General features: G+C 36.8%; 1 protein-coding gene across 7 annotated transcripts in view; it reads left to right on the top strand.

Moving 5' to 3' along the window:
• LOC110448588 (myosin heavy chain, non-muscle-like) overlaps positions 1 to 23,899 on the top strand; it is a 57,608-nt gene extending 33,709 nt beyond the window's left edge. For 6 of the 7 annotated variants that reach the window (XM_021494914.1, XM_021494918.1, XM_021494917.1 and 3 more), the window contains 26 exons: positions 2,082 to 2,252; positions 2,525 to 2,689; positions 3,055 to 3,169; positions 3,520 to 3,701; positions 4,289 to 4,480; positions 4,896 to 5,056; positions 5,393 to 5,501; positions 6,060 to 6,263; positions 6,550 to 6,698; positions 8,316 to 8,586; positions 8,714 to 8,862; positions 9,213 to 9,357; positions 9,889 to 10,101; positions 10,501 to 10,707; positions 10,950 to 11,054; positions 12,323 to 12,475; positions 12,738 to 12,899; positions 13,170 to 13,282; positions 13,734 to 13,914; positions 14,463 to 14,675; positions 15,005 to 15,384; positions 17,436 to 17,559; positions 17,877 to 18,085; positions 18,791 to 18,899; positions 19,116 to 19,285; positions 22,498 to 23,899. In XM_021494914.1, the coding sequence (XP_021350589.1) occupies positions 2,082 to 2,252; positions 2,525 to 2,689; positions 3,055 to 3,169; positions 3,520 to 3,701; positions 4,289 to 4,480; positions 4,896 to 5,056; positions 5,393 to 5,501; positions 6,060 to 6,263; positions 6,550 to 6,698; positions 8,316 to 8,586; positions 8,714 to 8,862; positions 9,213 to 9,357; positions 9,889 to 10,101; positions 10,501 to 10,707; positions 10,950 to 11,054; positions 12,323 to 12,475; positions 12,738 to 12,899; positions 13,170 to 13,282; positions 13,734 to 13,914; positions 14,463 to 14,675; positions 15,005 to 15,384; positions 17,436 to 17,559; positions 17,877 to 18,085; positions 18,791 to 18,899; positions 19,116 to 19,285; positions 22,498 to 22,618 (4,473 nt within the window). In that variant the 3' untranslated portion in view covers positions 22,619 to 23,899. Of the gene's footprint in view, positions 1 to 2,081; positions 2,253 to 2,524; positions 2,690 to 3,054; positions 3,170 to 3,519; positions 3,702 to 4,288; positions 4,481 to 4,895; positions 5,057 to 5,392; positions 5,502 to 6,059; positions 6,264 to 6,549; positions 6,699 to 8,315; positions 8,587 to 8,713; positions 8,863 to 9,212; positions 9,358 to 9,888; positions 10,102 to 10,500; positions 10,708 to 10,949; positions 11,055 to 12,322; positions 12,476 to 12,737; positions 12,900 to 13,169; positions 13,283 to 13,733; positions 13,915 to 14,462; positions 14,676 to 15,004; positions 15,385 to 17,435; positions 17,560 to 17,876; positions 18,086 to 18,790; positions 18,900 to 19,115; positions 19,286 to 20,713; positions 20,766 to 22,497 lie in introns of all 7 variants that reach the window. The other variant, XM_021494919.1, reaches the window with a different exon arrangement.

Genomic DNA, 23,899 nt, shown 5'->3' with positions numbered 1-23,899 from the left:
CAAGGGCTGTAGGGTGGGGCTCAAGGGAGTCAGTGTGCTAAAATTTCTTCATTTTCCTTGTTTAGAATCAGAGGTGCTAGTTTCAAATCCTTTTTAGTCTGAAATCTGTATGCTAGATATTGAATAAGGTGGTTTTATTGTTTTTTGTCACTTTGAATAATATTTCTGTTCATGTTAAAAACGAAATCAACTCTCTGTATAAATATATCAGGTGACCGTTAAGGCCCATGGGCCTCTTGTTTGTTTCACTGACTAAAAATAGGGAAGAGAATTTTAAAACAGTGTTAAATAGGTGTTCTATGTTTGACTCATCGTTGAAGTTTGATGTATGAGATTTTATGGAAATCGTGAAATCATGCTAGTTTATATAGTGTATGACAGTAGGAGGTTTAGCCATGCTTCATTGGCTGGAATCCCCAAGGTCACAGTTTGACCTTTAGCTTACCGCAGAGTGGCCGAGTCCAGTTAATTTTGTGTATATGCATGGATGTGCACGTAAGGGAAAATGTTGTAAACATAACGAGCAAACTTTTTTAATGTTGTGCTTGAATAAAGGCAGGTTATCTTAGATGTGCATGGATTTTATGGGTCTGTATCGTGGAACTACATTTCTAGATAGGCTAACTTCATGTTACAGTTCAATTTCATTCAATCAGCCATTTCAAGGACATGAACATCAGTTTCATTGTGGACTTTTCTAAGGTTAATGAGATTTTACGATATATTTTGTATTTTGTATTGGAAATGGCGGGACTTTCATCATCCAGCTCCGATTTATTTCCCAAGTACTTTAGATTCAACCTTACATTGACCCAATCTTACAAGCTTTTTGTATAAAATCTGTTTTGTTTTGCGAATTACCATGAAACCCAGTCATCTTTGTGGTATAGCTTATGTACCCCAGTCTTTTATTCTTCAGTTGTTTAATGCCTGAAGACATTTTTGTAGATTTTTATTGTTGAATTTGAATTCTACATTAATGACATACTTTCGAATGTCTGTGTTACATGCAATGTCAAATATACATTATGTATATAAGAGAGAAGTTAAAAGGATTTGTATCAAAGGGCATTTCAGACAATCAAAATATTGCATGCAATTTTTTAAGCATTTTTGATGGTTGAAATTGTGCCTTCATTTTCGATTCTGAATGGTTATTAGCATGCTGTATTCAAGGTATAATTCACCAATATGTTAAATTCTTGTTAATTTTTACCTGGATTGGTTTGAACACAAGTTGTATAAGGTATATTTTGTAGCATAGTATATGTTATCATCACAAAATGTCAATTGCCAATTTTCTCTTTGATTAAGTCAACTAGATGTTATTTTTACTGAAACGTGTGCATGGGTTTGTAAACTTGTCCATATTAAGACACAAAAAAAAGTCTGCCAATGTTTCAGAACATGATCTGATTTAGACATACATCAGAATTGTTGGTAAGGGGTATTGATTTATGCATTGTCCAATGTCGTTTTGGATGTCTAAATAGTTACATGGGGGATTATTCATTAGTTTACAGTTAGGAGTGGGGTGTTTCCAAAGAGATTTTTTATTTATTCTTTTTTTTTTTTTTAAGGAACTTTGCAAATGATTGTTTCATGAGAATTCTTCCCATAGACCCTTGGATCTGCCACTGTTTAAGATTTTCACTCTTAGCGGAACAATTATCTTTTGGCAACCATGGATATTATTTTTTGTGCTCTCGATAATGTCTTTCCATTTATGTATGTTTTGTTGACGAACTTCTTACAAAAGAATGTCTAATTCTTTAACCCTTTCACCTCTGTAGACCATAGTGGATTCATCCAGATCAATGTATAGTAGAATCTGCTGCAGTTATATAGGGGTGAAAGGGTTAATAATGTTTTATTCTGCATGTAGAGCAGAACTGGAAGTAGAACCTGGATATGTAGAAGCACTGGTATCTTTTCTTGGGAACTGGTAACAGCTAGTCAAATACAACAAATGTAAACTTTAATATTGTTCAGAATCGAATGAGCATGTGCCAGTCTATAGAAAGATTCTGTACATATCTCTTAGAGTGTGGAGAACCAATGCTGTGTGATCTCTGTTTTAGATGAACTCCTTCGAGCAGCTTTGCATCAACTACACCAACGAGAAGCTACAACAACTCTTCAATCATACTATGTTCATCCTGGAGCAGGAGGAATACCAGAAGGAGGGCATCGAGTGGAAGTTCATTGATTTCGGTCTCGACCTACAGCCCACCATCGACCTCCTCGAGAAGGTAATATTTCCAAAACAAATTCTTGTAAATGTGCAAGGTGAAAAACCCATCACTTATTAAAGAAAATATAACATTCATCACGTTTCATCATACTGTGACAAAGAAATTAATTGTAATGCCATAGTAAACATGGTAAAAAAAAAAAAATCTGTATTGATATTGTCTTGCCAAGATTTGAAATTGTTCCTTATATGAAATCACCTTTTCCAATGTGCTCAGGTTCTGTGCGAATTGTGTTGTTAACTGCATGCTCTATTGTTTGTTTAAAATAGCCCATGGGTATCTATGCTCTGGTTGATGAGGAGTGCTTCTTCCCCAAAGCCACAGACAAGACCTTCATTGACAAGGTTGTCACCCAACATTCCTCCCATCCCAAGTTCCAGAAGCCTGACTTCAGAGCTGATGCTGACTTCAGTCTGATCCATTACGCTGGAAAGGTAAGTCATTAGTGTAAATCTTTTCATAAATAGGATTTAATTGCTTTTCAAAGGAATGATTTGTAAGATTTGAATTCACAAATTGGGGGGGGGGATCTTTATGTAAGATTTGTGTCATCCTTACTATAACTGGTAGTTTTCCTGACCTTTCACTCATTAACCCCTGAAGACACATTTGAACTCCTCTAATTTAAGGATTGGAATAGTTCATAATGAAATTTCAGGGTTGAATGAGTTAATATTTGGAGGTCAAAGGTAAAGGTTACAATTGATTTTCAGGTTACGTTTGATGCTTTGTAAAGTTTGAGTATTCTAGAAAAAAAATTGTCTTGATATGTGTAGCATGTTGCTTGCTGTGTTTCCAGGTTGACTACTCGGCTAAGATGTGGCTGATGAAGAACATGGACCCCTTGAATGAGAATGTGGTGTCCCTACTGCAAACCTCGTCGGATCCCTTCGTGGTAGCCATCTGGAAGGATGGTAAGAAATCAATATTATGCTTCCATTTCGTACAAAGTATGATTTTCTGTTGTTGTGCCCCCGCCATAAAATGGGGGGGGGGGCATATAGTGTTGCCAATGTCTGTCCCGTTCCGTCAAACATCAAACCCTGATCCGTCGAACATCAAACACTGAAACTTATTTCACATGGTGACGGAGGCATTCATGTCTTAGACATTTTCTAGTTTCAAAATTACTTTGATAAAAATAGTTATCATAAGTATGTGTTAGTTTTAGATGGTTCAACTATAAAACTTTTCATAGACATTAACAACTGTGATGATAACGCAAGTAACTTTCATAGACTAATGAATGTTTCTCTTTTGACAGCCGAGATTGTTGGTATGGGAGCCGCATCTACTGGTGACACCATGTTTGGGTCCCGAACCAGGAAGGGCATGTTCAGGACAGTGAGCCAACTGTACAAGGAACAGCTCGCCAAACTGATGGCCACACTACGCAACACCAACCCTAACTTTGTTAGATGTATCATTCCAAACCACGAGAAAAAAGTAGGTTGAACCATGGTCAGAGGATGGTTTGAATCTGTTATATTATTGTACCTTTTAAATGGCACCACTGATGAAATAGTGAACTCATTCACCCCCTGAAGATACATTTGAACTCTTCCCATTCAATGGTTGGAATAGTTCATAATGAAAGTTCAGGGGAGAATGAGTTATTGCAATCAAATTAAAAGTAGAAAGTGTATGTTTGCACTATAAAGTTTTCAGGTAGAATATATATGTCGGGGCTACTGCTATTACTTGGGCAATTTGAAACCAATAATAGCCAGTACTCATTATTCAAACTTTTCTTTAACTATTAAACTCAATTATACAGTCTCTATCTGAATTCTTTATTTCTTGTAACTTGTTTGATGCAGGACAAATTAAATTTGTGTTGAAATTTGGTAGGAATGACTCGCTGGGTAAATTCAAATTTAAAAAAGAACAATTTGGTTTCTTTTAAAAAATCAAAATTGATGAACTTGAGTTAGATGGCATGAAAAATGACACTTGTAGTGGAACTTCCATTTAGGTACTTGTGAAGTATTTAAACTTGAATGTTACCGTAAAAATGAACTTTATTTTAACAGGCTGGGAAAATTGACTCGCCACTGGTCCTAGAGCAGCTAAGGTGTAACGGTGTACTGGAAGGAATCCGAATCTGTCGACAGGGCTTCCCCAACAGAATCATATTCCAGGAATTCAGACAGAGATACGAGATCTTGTGTCCCAGCAGTATTCCCAAAGGTTTCATGGATGGCAAGAAGTCGGTCGAAAAAATGGTAATTTGATCTCGACGCCCCTGGGTATGGTATACTACAGGTTTTACTTGCATTAAAGGCAGGCATTGAAAAACGTTTGAACAAGTGTAATTTATGTACTGACAGAAAATTTCAGATATGAAACATTCTGAAGGCTTAAAATGCAGATGATACTGGTATACTCTCCTGTTTAAAACATAAAAAAATGCAATTCAAATAGTTAAATCATGGTGATAGTTACATGTGTCTGTCAGCCACAGGTAGATAACAACAAAATGAGTCAACATTCCTTAGGTTTAATATTGCAATGAAGAACAATGTCCCGGGGACCCCCCAAAAAAAAAGGATATTAAGATTCTCAACACCATTAAATAAATCCTTAAGTAATTAATGTATTTGATTATAGTGGAGCTAATTTATTATTTTCGTTTTGTAGATAAATGCTCTAGAGTTGGATCCTAATTTGTACCGAGTTGGACAGAGCAAGATCTTCTTCCGAGCAGGAGTGCTGGCACATTTAGAGGAAGAACGAGATCTGAAACTTACCGATATCATCATTCAGTTCCAGGCTTTATGTAGAGGCCTGATCGCTAGGAGGTAAGACAGGCTAGCAAAGGACATATACATTCAGATCAAAAAGAAGTTTTTAAGCTTCCTAACACCATACATTTTGTTAAAATTTACATACCTCCAAAAGTTTTTCCAGAATGAATTTAACATACACTTCTTTTTAGCCTATATGGGTAAACCTTACAAATCATCTGGCTTCACATGTGGTTTTGAAAAATATGTTCTGCAGTATGTATATCACTAAAGAAAAATTAAATACTAGAAAAAGTTAATTATTAAATTGCAAAACATTTGCAACAAAAGGCAAGTGGAATGGAAAGTGTTGTGAAGTAAGGGGATATAATCCCATATTTTGCATGACAGGAACTACCAGAGGAGACTGCAGCAGTTGAGTGCAATCCGTGTCATACAGAGAAACTGTGCTTCCTACCTCAAGCTGAGAAACTGGGCATGGTGGAGACTCTTCACGAAGGTTTGTTACCTCCCCTTGACTGTACTTTATGGGTGATAGGCTCAATGTTGAGCCCATACCATGATTACCTGTTTACTCGGATGAGGGTGATACATGAAATTGGAACCCCATTTATGGATATAATGATTGTATTCAGAATTATTAAGTCCAGTGCTCATTTTGCGTTCTTTCTAAAGACTAGTCAGCGAAGTCAGCGAAGCTGTCTTGGTAAGAACATCGTTTTTACATAGCAGTGACCCGATGAAACTTGCACAAATATGTAACTATATTCCTGCTAAATGAACCTTTTCAGTTATAGTTCCGTTTTGCTGATCACAGTTGTATCATAAATAGATAGTTTCAATACTAAATATTTCCAACCTCTTTGTTGGGAACATTCCTGTTTTCAAAATTCACAACTTAATTTGTGTAAACTTGTTAGTGATCAGCTGATACCCTCAATGTGTATATTCGTAGGTCTGTATCACTGAAATGCTGTTCCCATTGTATATAATAGTTAACAAAACACGCAAATTGACCAATATTAAGGTGTTTCGTCTCTTTTGATTTTGATTTAAGGTAAAACCATTGCTACCAGTGGCTGGACAGGAAGAAAAACTTACGCTAAAAGAGGACGAACTTAAGAAATTTAAGGACGTTAACGATCGACAAAAGTCTGACATAGAGGAACTGGAGAGAAAGTATGCTCAAATCATTGAAGAAAAGTCCATCTTGGCAGAACAGCTACAGGCTGAAACAGAAATATGTGCCGAGGCCGAGGAGGTGAGGATAATAAAGGGATAGAAGTCTAAATTTGGCTTGGCTTAATGTGGAGATAGTTCACAACAGTGTTTTGATGAACAATCTGAAATTGAATATGACTTAGCCATAATTTAATAAAATCCATTCCGATTTTGATTGTATTAAAAGGAAAGGAGACAATAATCACCCACCAATAAATAAAAATTTGAAGCAATAGAATCCTGAAATAAATTTCTTATTAATTTCTCTCCCACCATCACAATGTATTCTGTAATCCCTAACTGAATTATACTGCCATTGTCTACAGTCCAAAGCCAGGATGCAGGCCAAGAAGGAGGAACTGGAAGAAATCCTACATGATGTAGAGATCAGGATAGAAGAAGAGGAAGATCGCTGTAACGCCCTCATGGACGAACGCAAGAAATTCCAGCAAACGGTCGCTGACCTGGAGGAACAGTAAGTATGGTGGGAGATATATGCACAACTACAGAAGCACATATACAGTCGAATCTGCTCAAGCAACCATCTGTATTAAACGACCACCGGTTTATGCGACCACTTTTCATTCCTCCCGACCGTTTTACTATGTAATTTAACTGTATTAAGCGACCATCTGTCTAACGCGACCAGCGACCACCCAATACTGACTCCAAAATTACTTTAAACAACCACATTTGATACGCAACTATTTCAACGACCGTCAACACATTTGACGAAGGGCTACTTCACGATCTTTTCACCAAGTTCGATGAACAAATTTGACAAAACCAATTTCCAAATTTATAATAAATTAATTGATGTGCCCAAACGAATAAAAAGTCATTTTTTAACTGCCGATATTGTTGACTTAGCAGTGAAAATATGAACTGATATTGATGGCAGTTGAGCAAAACCATCTTGATTGCGCGAGTGCCCTGCTAGGCAATGTAACCTTTTATCCTCCATCTGATAGGATGAAGTACACTGGCGGGTTTTCATTCTTGAAATCGGGTCTGTTTAGAGATGTTCACGACAGCACTCTCGTGCGAAATTAACATTGGATATAAGCGCAACTGTGCACTAAACATGTTTATTTTAACACACATAACGTTTCTAATTCCTCATCAATAAGACAATTCTTCTGAAACACTCTTAGTTGTTTGTTTACTGTCATAATTATCACTGGACTATTGTTAGTTATTCACCTGATCTGTTGAACGATATTGTTTTAAACTATCTTTACAAACATGTGTAAATGTGCGCTTGGGGTGGTGGTCTGTTTACAGTTGTCTGAATAAGGAGACGTTTGGTTATAGTCGGTTGTGTTATTCTGTACAAAATATGGCCAAACTTTATTATCGGTGGTCCCTTCATACAGATTCCACTGTACTTAAGTGGTGGCTAGACTATCCCATGAATTGCCGGGTGTTCATACTGTCCTACTATTTTTCTTTGCCTTTACTGTATACCTGATATGTGGGAATAATGCCAATGTAAGCACCTGATAGAATAGATTTCATTGAACAGTTCCAGGAGGGGGAAAGGAAGCAAACTGATAGAATTTAAAGGAGAGAATATGGTCTGTTCTTTACAGTAAAGATATTAAGGACCGTGTTTCTTCTTCTGGGGACTTTTTGGGACTGATGATTGGCTCCACTCCCAATTGAAACTGTTTAAGATTTACACCTAATTCCCAAAATTTGCAGTTTACTTCTGAACATTTCCTTCCCAATCGGTATGTTTCTTCTCAAAATGAGAAAAAAAGCCCCCATCCCAAATTAATGGGGGGTAAAACCTAATTCTTATTACAGGCAGGCATACGGTTATAAAGTGCCTTTAATATAGCTATCATGTTCATAACATTGATGTGGTTTTATTTAAACACAAACACAACAGTATTGCTCATTACTTTCTAAATTCACAAAATATACAAAATAAATCCCTAACAAAAATTATTATCTACAATAAATAGAGGATATGCAAAAAAATGCGAAGTTTTCTGGAATATCTTGTACGGGCCGTAATTTTTCCGTTAAAGGGAAGACACAAGTTTTTGATCATAAAAACTAATCTCTAGTTCTCCTTATGTTACAGACTTGAAGAGGAGGAACAATCTAGACAAAAATTACAGCTAGAGAAAGTATCTGCTGATTCAAAGATAAAGAAGTATGATGAGGAATTGGCTCTTCAAGAGGATACAAACCACAAATTGCTCAAAGAAAAGAGAGCGATGGAAGAACGTATGAGCGAGGTCACCGCACACTTGGTGGAGGAAGAAGAAAAAGCCAAGCAGCTCGGCAAACTTAAGAACAAGTACGAGTCTATTATCTCGGATTTGGAGGAACGCCTCAGGAAAGAAACACAGGTAACATTTTGTTTTTGTGAACAACACTTCTCTTAATTGATTAACAATGATGTTAATTGGCTTTTCACTAGGCACACTTTCCATTTTGATTTTAATAGAATTTATTTTTTCGGAATTCCTATTACAGGCAAGGCAGGAATTGGAAAAAATTAGACGGCGTTTAGAAAGTGAACTAAACGATTTAAGGGAACAGTTAATGGAGAAACGTCAACAACTAGAAGATCTACAGGCACAGCTTTCAAAACGAGAAGAAGAGGTTCAACATGCATTGAAAAAGTAAGTTGTAACATGAAAGCAGTAATTACCAATTGGAACTGAACTTCAAAAAATTCTGTTCAGGGTGGTTGGGTGGTACAGTAGATAACAATTGTTGTAAAATAAAGTTTGTAAAAAAATCTGTTCAGGGTGGTGCATTAGATAATACAATGATTGTAAAATAAAGATAATTTTAAATAAACCCAGTTAAATAGGTAAAACAGTTAAATAGGTTTTCAACCAGACTTGATGCACTGTGTGAAAATAAAAGTTATGATTGGAAAAAGAAAGAGGGCAAAAATCTGCTGAATACCCACTAAAAATGTCTGGAATATTAAGAATTCATTGGTAGAATTTCCTGAATTTTCCAGGGTAGATGAAGAAGGCGTTGCGAAGTCTCAAGCCAGTAAACAGTCGCGTGAGATACAGAGCCAGTTACAGGAAGTCACGGAGGACTTGGAGACGGAGAAAGAGGCAAGAATGAAAGCAGAGAAACAGAAACGTGACCTGAGTGAGGTAAGTTTTATGTTGAGGATTAAGGCCAGAGATGGAAGATGTTTATAATAGCAGTAAAAAAGCATGTCAATGTTTCTTTGTTGACTTTTTTTGCAGTGAATGATCTCACTGGAGTAAAGTGCATTGTGTTATGAAAGAACATGGAAAATTCAAAGCATGTCAGATTCTTTAGGTGGCAATGTTTATTTTAGCAACTTTTGTACATTTATACCAAGTCCAGGAGTGCAACATAACTGAAGAGTTCAGAACAAGTTGCACCACATACCTATTATCTTAAAGCAGTATTTTGAACACTGATAAAGTTGCATTTCATTCAATTAAATGGGGAAAAACTAAATATCCTAGCTGGAAATAGTAACGCATGATTTAATGAGATGTTTTTTGCAAGTAGAAAAATTAGTATAACCATATTTCAAAAAATTCACTATCCTCAGCATAACATTACAAAAATCCTCTTGGTTACCTAATGTAAAATGGCACTTAACCTCTTTAAAGTTGCTCAATGACCTGTGAAAATCTTGTTTCTTGTAGGAATTAGAGGCTCTCAAGTCTGAGCTGGAAGATTCCATGGATGCTACTGCTGCTGTTCAGGATCTGAGAAACAAAAGAGAAGATGAACTCAAGGATCTAAAAAATATGTTGAGTGAAGCTAAGAAAAGTGGAGAAGAGCAAGTACATGCTATGCGACACAAGCATTCAGCTCAAACCCAGGCACTCAATGAAGAAATTGAAAATGTTAAAAAGGTATGCAATGTTCCTTTATATTGCAGTATGTTATGTCAAAAAAGCTATACCAGGACAGACTATATTGAATAATTGTAAATGACATGCTTGTTTACCAAGAAGATTTGTAAAAGAGGTCCTTCTTTATAATGCTTGGTTTAGGAGTGAACTGTTAAGTAAAAATCTTCTTTATCACCTTTGATTTTTTTTAAATGGTTGGTTTGCAGCATATAGCTTAGGGTCTTGTAAGAAAGAGACCTTAATTTCTAAAAGAAAAGAAAAAAAAGTATTCAAACGTATCAGGTGAATGGTACTTGTATAGTTCATGGTAACTGTTTTACCATTCAGAATAGTATAATTAAGTTTGAAGAGTTACATTAAAGACATTTATAGCATAATTGACATTTTTGTCACCAACAGAACAAGGCGTCCCTTGATAAACAGCGACAGACCCTGGAGGCAGAGAACACAGACTTGGCAAGTGACCTTAAACAGGTTCAGATGGCTAAGCAAGAGTCTGAACGCAAGCGTAAACAGGTAGAGAGCCAGCTTCAGGAAGTCATGATCCGTCTACAGGAGTCTGACCGGGGCCGTACCGACACTAGCGAAAAGGCTACGAAACTTGCAGTAAGTTCACTCACACAAGTGATTGCCATTTAAATAACTGGACAATAACTTTTCAGTGGCTGTGTACAATTGAAAAGAGGTGGGTCTCTTTAATCTAAGAAAGATATTGCAGTATTCTAAAATAAAAGTTGCCTAGAAAGGAAAGTTGCTTTGTGTTTACTTAATATGAGAATAAATCATACAAATATGATTTATATGTTTTAGATGTTTGGTGTATAATCTGTTCTATCTTGTTTTCCTAGAATGAGCTGGAACAAGTCAGCGTGCAGCTGGAACAGGCAGACACAAAGACGGTTCAGTTGAGCCAAAAAGTGGCCTCGTTAGAAGCACAACTTGCTGATTCACAGGTAAAGGATGCCGTGGATAAAAGTCCAAGTTGCTGTATAATTCAAGACTAGGCTTTATAATATGTTGAAGTGTGCTGCCAACTGAACATTGTTGAATGCTGTAATGAATATATAAATCTGATAAGTATTATTGTCATCTACAATGGTCGAATGGGCTAGTGTCATTTTCGTGATGTAGATCAAATTTGATATTTATATTCTAATCTGATCTCCTTTCTATTAGTAAATTTATCAGGGTTAGAAGATGTCATGTGATGTTGAGAGATGCTAGGGGGTGTTGAGAGATGTTTGGTGATGTTGAGAGATGTTAGGGGGTGTTGAGAGATGCTAGGGGGTGGTAAGAAATATTTGGTGATGTATAGAGATGTTAGGGGATGTTGAGAGATGTAAGATGGATATGTTTGGTGATGTTAAGAGATGGGTAGGTGATGGTTAGAGATGCAAGTTGATGTTGAGAAATGAAAGACGATGTTGAGAGATGTAAGTTGAGATTAAGTTGATGTTGAGAGATGAGGGGTGATGTCCAGAGATGCAAGAGGATGTTTAGAGATGGGAGGTGATGTTCAGAGATGTAAGATAATGTTGAGATTAAGTTGATGGTGAGAGATGGGAGGTGATGTTGAGAGATGTAAGATAATGTTGAGAGATGGGAGGTGATGATGAGAGATGAGAGGTGATGTTGAGAGATGCTAGGGGGTGTTGAGAGATGTTAAGGGGTTGTTAGAGATGGGAGGTTATGTATAGAGTTGTTGAGAGATGTAAGATGATTTTGATATGTTAAGTGATGTTGAGAGATGGGAGGTGATGTTGAGAGATGTTAAGGGGTGGTAAGAGATGTTAGGTGATGTTGAGAGATGTAAGATGATGATGAGAGATGGGAGGTGATGTTGAGAGATGTAAGATGATGATGAGAGATGGGAGGTGATGTTGAGAGATGTAAGATGTTGTTGAGCTTAAGTTGATGTTGAGATATGTTAAGGGGTGGTAAGAGATGTTAGGTGATGTTGAGAGATGGGAGGTGATAATGAGAGATGGGAGGTGATGTTGAGAGATGTAAGTTGATGTTGAGTGTTGAGATTAAGTTGATGTTGAGAGATGGGAGATGATGTTGAGAGATTTTAAGGGGTGGCAAGAGATATTTGGTGATGTTGAGAGATGTAAGATGATGTTGATATGTTTGGTGATGTTGAGAGATGGGAGGTGATGTTGAGAGATGGGAGGTGATGTTGAGAGATGGTGACTTACTATCATGTGCTAACTTTATACAGGACAACTTACAAGAGGAAACAAAGAGCAAGCTGCAGATGCAGTCCAAGCTGAGACAGGTGGACGATGAGAAGGAAGGCTTATTAGACCGCATAGAAGAGGAGCAAGAGTCCAAGAAAACATTTGAGAAACAGATCAGCGAGCTGCAAGCTAAGGTAAGCATAGATTTTCCGAACAGCTTATGAGACTTTCTTCTCTTTTTCTTGTCAAATACAAGTCCATGTCTTGTTAAACTGCTGTGACTTTCTAATTTATTACACATGATATGATCGCACATACAAATACATAGAAAATGTTGCCAATTTTATTATACCCTCACAAATAAAACCCAGAATATATTTTCCCAACATGTTCACTAAAGATTGGTTTTAATTATTAATGGATTAAACAAACTCGAGCAAACCTCCACTTTTACAGATGTTAGAAGTGAAAAAGAAGCATGAAGAAGAGATCCAGAAATTGGAAGGAAATGAGGAGCAAAGGAAGAAGTTAGCCAGGGATGCACTGGACGATCAGAAAAAGGAGGCTGACCTCATCATTGAGCGACACGAGAAGTCTCGCAAGAAGTTACAGGCTGAGGCAAGTCCCTTCAGTTAGATATTGCAACTTGGGAATTTTCTACCCTTTTCAAAGCATCTAGCCAAATTTCAATCTTTTCTCGATGACATTTTTGGTAGTATGTCATTTGTACTGATAAAAGTCCTTAGCTGTAAATAGGATTTAAAACAAAATAAACCAACCCTTGAAGATATTCTATTTAAGAACTTTCATCAGTACAATTTTTCTTTTTTAAACGGAACATTATCAAAAATACTAAGCCTATGTGTAAGTGGTGTGTATGTACAACAGGTGGAGGACATGACGGTAGAGTTAGATAACCAGAGGTCTGCCTACACACAAATGGAGAAGAAGCAGAAGAAATTTGATGCTCTCCTCAATGAAGAAAAGAGTGTTTCTGAAAAGTAAGTTACTGGGCACTGCTGAAATTTGTAATGCGTTATAACGTGAAATACTTGTGAATATTTTCAATGATGGTTTAAAGCCATTTACCCAGGTAGATTGTTTCATGGTACAACAAGCTTTCGTGGCTACCCCATGTAAACAAAAACAGTAGTCAAGGATATCAATCAACTTTTTTGCATTTATTTTCGTGATGCTGTAGCAACCATGACTTGCTCTCTCAAAGAGACAACAAACCAGTATCTGGCAGAACTGTAAGAAATACTTTTGTATATATATCCAGATTTTCCGATGTTATTGTATGTCATTGAGGCCATCGCCAAATGAACTTAATGGTTTAGATGTAGGGAATATCATTCAATGTACAACTGCAATCAAAATCAACTAGATAAAATATTTTCAGGTAACTCTTGCTCGTGTTTATTCCTGATTATCACATGTGTTGTTGCTTAGACTATCAATGGAGAAGGACTTGCTGGAGAGGGAAAGTCGGGAAAAGGAAACAAAGATCATGAACATGCAGAGAGAACTAGATGAACTACACGATTCATTTGAGAAGGCTGATAGGAGCCGACTTCTTCAGCAGAGGGAACTTGAGGATCTCATGTCATCCAAGGATGATGTTGGCAAAAATGTAAGTATTTTATTTCAGATCAGAAATGGTAATTGCTGAGGGAATGATGCGAGACCGGAGAAAGAAAATATGTGTTCCTGCTATTTAAGCAAGCTTGTAGAAGAAATGGCACTTCAAAGCAATGCTCACCTCACTTTACTTTTATGGAAAATAACCTTGGCTGTATGAAAAGGTCATATGATCATTTGGTTTTGATAAAAATGGCTTGTGATGACTAACATTCTCATAAACAAGATAAGGTGTAAGTACCCACCTGGCAATCTAAGAGTTGCACCAGTTTCTTCAGCTTGTATGTTTCTATGTCTCTCTTGACTTGTTATGGCTCTGTAACTTGTTTGTGTTGATATGAAATTAAGATTTATTATAATATTGTTTCATCATGTTATATTCAGTCTGGTAGACCAATCGTAATTAAGTACTGTCTATTGAGGCACCAGCTGAGAATAGCACTATAATAGGAAAACAGCAGTTTTTTTGTTTTTTTTACAATACTGGGGAGGATGAATTTTGTTTGTGTGGCAATCTAATATCCCAATACTCTTCCCCAGGTCCACGAGCTGGAGAAGTCTAAGCGTACTCTGGAAGCCCAGGTTGAGGAGCAGCGTCTCCAGATAGAGGAGCTGGAGGATGAGCTCCAGACCACAGAGGACGCCAAGCTCCGACTGGAAGTGAACATGCAGGCCTTGAGGACCCAGTTTGAACGTGACCACCAAGCTAAGGAAGATACTGTCGAGGAACAAAAGAAATTACTCGTCAAGCAGGTAACTTTCTGAACACTCCTCAAACAAGACTCTGTTACAGTTATCCTATTAAAATTTTCATTACGCATTATTGGTACACTATGGATTGGTTAACTTGATATAAATCTATTAGATGTGTATGTTAAATTCATTTGAGAACATTTGGATTCTTGTTAGTTTCAATTAAATGTTACGGTTGAAACGAAAAAAAACTTGGGGTCAGTCAGGAAATAGGAAACTCAACTAATGTAATTTTTAGCCTAAATCACTTGAGATAATCCAGATTAAGAACATTATTGAACATGAGCATTTTTATCAAGTTTACCAACACTTGCTTATTTCTTCGACAGTTACGTGAGATGGAGGCTGAACTTGAGGATGAGCGTAAGCAGCGTGCAATGGCTGTGAATGCCAGGAAGAAACTAGAGAACGACATCAAGGACCTCGAGCAGCAAGAGGAAATGGCTAACAAAGTAAAGGAGGATGCTGTGAAACAGCTGAAGCGCACCCAGGCAGTTATGAAGGACAATCTACGTGAACTGGACGAAGCGCGATTGGCTCGGGAAGATGCTGCTGCCACACTTAAGGAAAATGAAAAAAAGTTCAAGAATCTTGAGGCAGAAGTTCTTCGGCTACAAGAAGAGTTGTCTTCCTCCGAGAGGTCTCGCCGAAATACTGAGGCCGAGCGCGATGACCTTCAGGATGAAATCACCAGCAACACGACTGGAAAGTAAGTATAGTTTGGTTTCTTTACACATAACTATTGCTCACAACTTAATGTGTTTCAAACCAAATAAACTGCTGAAATATTTAGGTTTTGCAAGCATACATTCATAGTTATATTGTCTTGATTCGAATGTTTTAGTAATACGTATTTAACTGCATACCATAAAAGTTTGCAGCCTCAATTTTACACATCCGTTGAATTGATCAATTTATCACAAAATAGGATCTGATGATTTTTATATTTAACCATATGTTATCAAAATCGATACATAAATTATTCAAGAGAGCTTTAGCACTACAATGTGATTTTCCTGAATTATTGAATTTATATGCATTTTATCGAATTGTTCTTTTGTACTTCAGTGAAGATCAGAATCGGTACAAATGTTTTATAGACCTTTTTGTTGTGTCCTTGACCCCAGGGCATGTTACCTAGCATGAATATTTTAAAAAACATGGAGACCTCATACTTTAATTCTAATTACTTAGATGACCAATGATGTCTTCTACTTCTTCTAAATGGTACTGACCAACATCAACAATTTGAAGATAAAATGTCAGACGAGGAGTGAAACATGGAAAGAGATTGTTTTTAAAAGATACAATATGGTCTAATTTGCGTTTGAAAAGTGACGGACGAGGGCTGATTTGAATAATTCCGTTGTGGGGCTTGAAATAATGTCAGGTGGGAGTTTATTCCACTCGGGTATAGTTCGAGGGAAGAATGATGCCTTTCTGGTCTGGGTTTTTGAGTGGGGAACTTGATAGGAAAACTGGTGGTTTGTTCGGGATTTTCCAACTGTAGAGATTAATCTGTCTGATTTTACGATAGCAACTTTCTGGTTTACAATGTTATGAAGCATGGTCAGACGAGCATCTCTACGTCTATCTGCTAAAGGGCGCAGCTTTAGGTGGTCCAACATTTCTGACACACTGGAGGTACGATGGTTGTACCTGTGCTTATTGAGCAAATAGCGCGCTGCCCTTCGCTGGACCATTTCCAACTTGTCAATATTTGTTTGGGTGTGAGGGTCCCATACTGTACAGACATACTCAAGTGATGGTCTAACTAATGATTTGTATGCCTGTACTTTGGCTGATGTTGAGCCAATTTTAAGATTTCGTCTTAAAAAAGCCTAGCGTAGAATTTGCTTTTGGGCAGATAGTATTTATATGTGAATCCCATTTTTGGTCAGATGATAGTGTTACACCCAGATACTTAGCCTGACTAAGATGTTCCAGTATGTGTCCATGTAAAATATAATTATGGACTGTTGGAGTTTTGTTTTTAGTCACCGACAACACATTGCATTTGTTTGGGTGGAAGATCATTTTCCATGTATTTTCCTAGAGCGCTAGTTTGTCAAGATCTTTTTTCATGTCAACCCATGTTTGTAGGCAGAATGAATATTTCACATATAAATAACAAACTACTTTTGCCTTTTTGTGTAATTCAAAAAAACAGGTAATAACAATTTTTTTCTAGAAGAATTTAAAAAATAAAGACTAATTTTCCCAAATCACACTATGCATGCAAGAAAAATTTGAGTAATCCTGTATGCATCAATTTGAAAACGTGTTATTACTGGTATGAAGCAAGTCCTTACTATCCAACTCTGTCCATTAGCGTTTGGGTGTACAATTACACCTTGTATGATCCCCCAAAACACCCTATTCCCTGTGTGTGCCCATAAGAGCCTGTAAGTAACACATTACTGTCTAAGTTGTGTAGGAAAATATTGCGAATTGTATTTTAAACAATGTGCTTGGAACAATGTGCTAGAAGAGATTTTTGAAGTTAATTGAAACATGGAGTAAACCTAATGAAAATCCAGGGAAATCAAAAAAATGTTTTGGGGAAACTCCAATTCAGTTCATTTGCTAAGTAACAGATACGTTTTAAAATTATCCAATTTGTAAAGCTAGGGAAAATATTGAGTTAAATTGTTACGTGAGCTTGTCATGATGTAGCATAAAGTTTCAAAATTTTAAATTGTTACCTGTTCTGTGTGAGGTGTTGAGACCCCCTGCTGAGTTACGTGTCTGTGTTTGCAGGTCATCGTTGTTGGATGAGAAACGCCGACTGGAGGCACGTTTACAGCAGGTAGAGGACGAGTTGGAGGATGAACAGACCAACGGTGAATTGCTGCTTGAAAAAGCTCGCAAGGCACAAATGCAGGTAAGAAGTCCGGCGTTGTATTGACATATTTGTTATTTCTGCTTCAGAATTTTTTAAGATGCTACTTTTGGATTTCAATTCATAGTTGTAATTTTTTTTCTTACAAGGTTTTTTTAAGCCTCGTTTAAACATCAAAGAATTTCAATATTTTCAAAAAAATATTGAAATTCAAAAGTTACATGCATAGTGATTTTAGTTAAAGAAATATTAGAATACTTGTTTGATAATTTGTGATATGTTCAACTGAGAACGTCTGGTTTATATGGATATAATTTGGTATTATTCCACTATTTTATTGACATTGCTGTTGATTGTAGGCAGAGCAAAACCTGGCAGATCTTTCATCAGAGAAATCAGTCACACAGAAGTTGGAGAACCAGCGGTCCTCCCTGGAGAGACAGAATAAGGACCTTCGGGAGAAACTACAAGACCTAGAGAACACCGTACGCACTCGCACCAAGGCCACCATCACCACTCTAGAGGGCAAGGTCGCTAACCTTGAGGAACAACTCGACAGTGAAACAAAGTAGGTCACACTGTCGGGTCCTGTGGAGTAAAGATTTATTTGTTTCAATGTGAAGTTTCCTTAAATATTTGTTTTATATTCCTGTACTATGCACACACNTTTGTCCGGGGCATATCTTCTATACTATTTTACCTGATGTAACCCGATTTGGTATGCAAGAACATTTTGGGATGGCAGAACGTCAAGTGCTTGACCTTTGACCTCATCCTTTAAAAAGGTTTGTCCAGGGCATATCTTCAATTACTATTACGCCTAGAGTAACCAGATTAAGCATGCAAGTATGTCTTGGCAGGGGGCGTTAGGAGTACAAAAAGTATGTCTGTGAATATATATATCCCAAGATTTACAGCTGGGTAAATAAAGTTATCATAACTGGCAGGGGACTATGGAATGCCTTGCAATTTTTTTTCTTGTTTAAGATGGGGTGGGTTGAGGGAACATAGTTTACACTTTGTCTGCTCCATAACTTTTGATTACCACAAGACTCTTAGATGTGCATGTCACAACTAGATGGCATGAAACTCTGCCTTTCAATACCATAGACCCTTTTCTTAATGTCAAGACATGTCTTACGTGGTTGTACCTTCATTGGAACTGAAGAGGTCGGGCTTGGCTTGTTCTGTTTACTGACTGGATCAGGAGATTTGCACAGGTTTAGACAAGTTTATAGAGATGTTAGCTAAGGTTGTGTTGTTTTTTATCCAGGGACCGAACAAATATGCAGCGATCTGTTCGCCGATTGGAAAAGAAGTTGAAAGAGATGGTGTTACAGGCTGAGGATGAACGTCGCCATGCAGACCAGTTCAAGGAGCAGGTAACTAATACTGCATTGCTCTTAGTTCACACCAAACATTGTACATTGTGATCAGGTTAACTGTAGAAAAACTTGAGATGCATTTTTCACTAAAAATATTTCTCAAGTTTTTATCCAGAAGCATGAAATTCTTTATGCAAATTTAAGTTAATGAATTATGATAAGATGTGAGCTTATGTGACCTTGGTGACCAATTTCGTTAATCTCAATCAACAGAATGACAAGATGAACAATCGTGTACGAGCTCTGAAGCGACAATTAGACGAGGCAGAGGAGGAAATTACAAGGATGAACGCAGCCAAACGCAAACTTCAGCGAGACCTTGATGAACAAATGGAACAAAGTGAATCGACAGCTAGAGAAATATCTCAGTTGAAAAAATACAGGTAAGCTGAACTAATGCTGAAAGTTTGTCATCTCGAGGAAATGTAGATACCTGGTCATGGTTGTAACTTCCTAATCTAAATGGTGCTTGTATTTTGATATCACCCATAATTGTATTCTAAATTGTACATTCTCCTTAAAAATGGCACCGTTTCATGTAGAGTTGACATTTTTCGTCATTTCAAGGAAAGAATATAAAAAAATAAGTATTTTTATTTTGTTATGAGGTATACAGTTTCCCAGATGTGTAAGGCATTGAAAAATACCGTACTACTAAATTTCAACTGTTTTCCATAATAAAACATTTAATGTTGGGTCAAGACTTTGTCAAAATTCTGCTGAATGATTTGTAATTTTAACTATATTGAACTATGAAGTTTGTAGATGTAGATTTTTGTCCTGTGATGTACTAACAAAGTTCATTTCTATATTTTATACTAGGATTTTAGATCTAAGGTTAGGCAGTTTTTTTGTGTCAGTAATCACCTAATGTATGTGCAGTGTATTTTAGTTTCATTCATCAGCTTCACAATAAAAGGCAAATGGTTTACTAGTTGTAAATCATTCATGTAGATATGTGGACCGTAACACTGCGTTGATTGATGCTACTGAAGTTTAGAGATTGTTGACGACGGAGTCTCCATCTTTGTTGATATTAATGGCGTAGAGATCATCGATGGAGCTGCCATCTTTGTTTACATTGCAAACATTGATTTTTGGTGGAGCCTCCGTCTTGGTTGATATAACGAGTGTAGAGATTGTTGACGGACTCACCAATTTCATTTACATTGCGAGCTTAGATTTTGATGGAGCCTCCGTCTGGGTTGATATTACGAGTTTAAACATCGTCTAACAGTATGCATGTCGTGTGATTATCAACTAGAGTCTAGACTGTGCTTACGAAACTCAATAAAATGTCATTTGAACATTATTGCATTATGATAACCGCAGCGCCCCCCACAGTGTCACCAGTTAGTCGTATTATTTCTCATTAAGTCACAAGCACTTGCCTTTCCCATCAGCCTTGATTTAATCATTAGCACCACAAAATCATCTCAATTGACAGATTTTAGGACAGAACGGGCAACTCTGAAATAATTTCTAGAGATGTCTCATCAAATGTTTATACACCGAGATATCCCCTGCTTTCTTATTATGGTAGGTTACGACAGTTGCAAAATCTTTTGAGTGTTCAAGTGTCTTGAGGCTTGCATTCATTTCAATTCCATACTGTATTCAAAATCCTTTCCGTATGAATCTAGCAGCTCGTCACGGGGGAGTTGATGCCAGAGGTTAACTGTAATGAACAGGCGCTTGTGGATGGTAGAATGCTAGTTACGTGTGGTATAGCTATAGACGAGGGGGACAGACTGGGTTGTTGATCTGAGGGATGTGTGTTCCTAGCTACATGTACATTTCTGAATTCACAGATCGGGGGAGAAAGCTTCTAATTGATGATCTGACACCTGTTTGGTCAGACAGGTAAAACTCAGATTGATCTACCTGCGGCCTCTGCTAGCCAAGGCATTCTTAATTGCCTATTGTACGTCTTTGTTCCTATGTGAAATGCTTGCGACTTTTTGGCCCAGTGCATATTCCTAGTCGTGTATCATCATGTAGTTATTAATATTGTTTATCTGCCAAATGTGCATCAGAAAATCCTGAGTTAATCTAACTAATTTCCTGGAGCGCTAATAATCAATATATCTAGATTTTTTTAAAGGTTTTCTCTTTTTTTTTTATTGATTTTTGGGGGAATGCTGCATGAAGTATTTCTTATTTTCCATTTTAAGAATTTCTGCTTCAGCTTTCGACACACTAGAAGATGATATGTTGAACAATGTTTTAAGGATATGTCCCTGAACGAAGTATTTGTTAAGGAGAATAGATACAGTAGACAGTAGAAAGGGAAAAAAAATAATCTACGAAATTAATGTTTCTTTTGTCATATGTTTTTTGTATTTAAACAATGTACTTGATTTGTTAAATGTAGATTACATGGTAGTGTGCATGGTATGAAATCAAACCCATCGTAAGTTCTGCTTGGAGAGCACACATGGTTAGCTATTTTTCAAACAGTGTGTCCACCACTTTTACATAAAGCTAACTTTTGCCGAGATCACGAGTACTGTGACTGATTACCCTGTCCACCCACCTCAAACTCATCATCACCGCCTCACTGTTTGATGTGAACTACAGATGGTTTTCCTCCAAACATACCAGAAGTTGTTCAAAAATCATTTGCATATATCTTTGAGGTGTGTTTTTCATTTGTCTCCGTTTTGATAATATATCAATTGTAAATTGAAATGGCCCTAGCATGGACAGAAATATTTATTTATCCTTGCATGTTTGAGTTTACTAGACAGTAGTCCATTCACATAGGGATGTAAAAGCATGTCTTGTCACCATATATTATTTCATAAAAAAAAGAGTCATAGTGTTTATAATTATATGAGTTGTTCCTGATTGTCATCATTAATTTTATCAATTTATAATCTCACTGACTCGACCATTGCCAAATGCTAATGCTTCATCGTTATTTTGTATAAAATGAATTTCCTCTGCTGCTGAATTGGTTGGGGCAGTTACCTCCCTTGCTTCCCCCTTTCAGCAGTGCATTTTGATTTAATTCAAATGCTAGCAACAAGTAATGCAAGGTTTTCATAGCTATTAACACATTAGAGACTGGCAATCGCCTGTTAACTATCTAAAAGATAATGTTATTGTTTTGAGATCATGTTTGATGTTCAATAACACACAATCCTGACCCTGTGTTTACATTATCCTCACCAGTTGTTTTACAATTGAGTTTGTGTGTGTGGTTCATTAATATCATGGGACCATTGGCATGTGGAAGTCAGAAGTTTAAAGAAAGGCAATCCAAAATCCTCATTTTACATTTGATTGAAAAATACTTGAAGGAAAATTAAATTAAATTAATGTTTTTTTTGCCAGAACAAGAAACAAAAACTGATGTTTCTGAATAAAAGGCATAAGAGCTGTCGGTGATGAGGAAGAATTGTGCATATCATCAGTATTCAATATACATGTACTACTAACGTAACTGGTGTACAAGCACATTGTAAAAACCTTAAGCATGTTTATTCTCAGACATACTAGTGCATTCATGTGTATATGTAATGGTGCATCTCTAATTATCTGTGTTACATTGCGATAACATACTCAGTGCCTTTTTCTTCTCCATTTGCAGACCTAGTGCTAGAGTGTCATCTGCCCGCTCCATGTTGTCCTCCATACGGTCTGGAGCCGGAGATTTAGACGACGACGATGACGACAGTGTCGACTCAGCAAAACAAAACTCTGATGCTTAAACACATACCGGAACATTTATCATTTAGCAGACAAACATTTGGGGTGCCGTATGACCAGTGTATCGCCCACACATACCGTGGACTTCATATAAACACACATATACATTAATTAATTTTTTTCTACAAAAGATGTGTATATCATGCCTATATAATTTCTATAATGAAAACAAATTCAGTTTATCTTATTATAATTATTACTGTTATTATATTAAGTTTTTTTTTTTTTTACTTTGATTACCAGGACCCAAATACTTGTTTGCCTTTTTTTTATACACTGTGTAAGATTATTTTGTTAAGTGTTTGTGAGTTTTCTCACCAATCATCAACTGAATGTTTAAGAAAATGTGATGACACGTTATCATATCACCAAACTGGGACCTGAGCTACTGGACCATACCCTGACCTTTGATCTTCCTGCTGGTCAGTGTCAGTTCTCGTGTGTGAACTGCTGGCTCCTACATAGCACTGCATAGTCAATTCCGACCACGCTTGCCGTTGTGCTATTTCCGACCGAGTTTGACATGTCTTCTCTGACATAGGGTCATTGTGTCAATTCCAACCAATCCTGGTGTTGTGTCGCCTCTGATGGATTCATATTGTGTCATTTATGACATGGCATGGCATTATGTCGGAAGGCATACCTAGCTTTGAAAGTGCTGAAAATGTTTAACCTTGGATGGTCAGAATATTCGGTGTATGTCCTGTTTTATGCCAGTATATTATATTGGTTTTGCTTACCTACCTATCGCTATTATGAACAAATAATATTCGTTATATTTCTTTTACAATGGTTATTATTGTATGTGCTCTAAATTAAATTGTGCTATCCATATTGTCTCGTCGTATGCTTAGCTTTTATAGTCGAACTTAACAAACGAGGGCGTGCAAGAGGAAGAAATACATTGTTAGAGGGTTGACTGTCGACATTGGACATAAATATATGTAAATATGTGAATGAAAATATTGAAAAATACAATTATTTAAACGGTGGTATTGGTTAATTGTTAACCAAAAAAATATGAAAATCGAATTTATAAGAATTTTATGTTCGTGTTGTAAAGATGTAGTCACTGAAACTGCATAGTCTGCACTAGGAAATGGTGATTACACATGTAAATAGCCATGTCGTCGACACAGCGTCAACATTACCCAAACTCATTCCACCACCATCTTGTCAGATCACCGGCACATCACTGGCGTATGGCTACAACCTATTCTCTCATTAACTCATATTTAATGAAAAAACACTGAAAAAAACCACATATAAAAAAAAAAAAAAAA

The sequence above is a fragment of the Mizuhopecten yessoensis genome, unplaced genomic scaffold (assembly GCF_002113885.1).
Source record: "Mizuhopecten yessoensis strain PY_sf001 unplaced genomic scaffold, ASM211388v2 scaffold4121, whole genome shotgun sequence".
Classification (NCBI taxonomy): domain Eukaryota; kingdom Metazoa; phylum Mollusca; class Bivalvia; order Pectinida; family Pectinidae; genus Mizuhopecten; species Mizuhopecten yessoensis.
The sequence above is the reverse complement of the archived record's forward strand: the minus strand, read 5'-3'. Positions and strand labels throughout refer to the sequence as shown.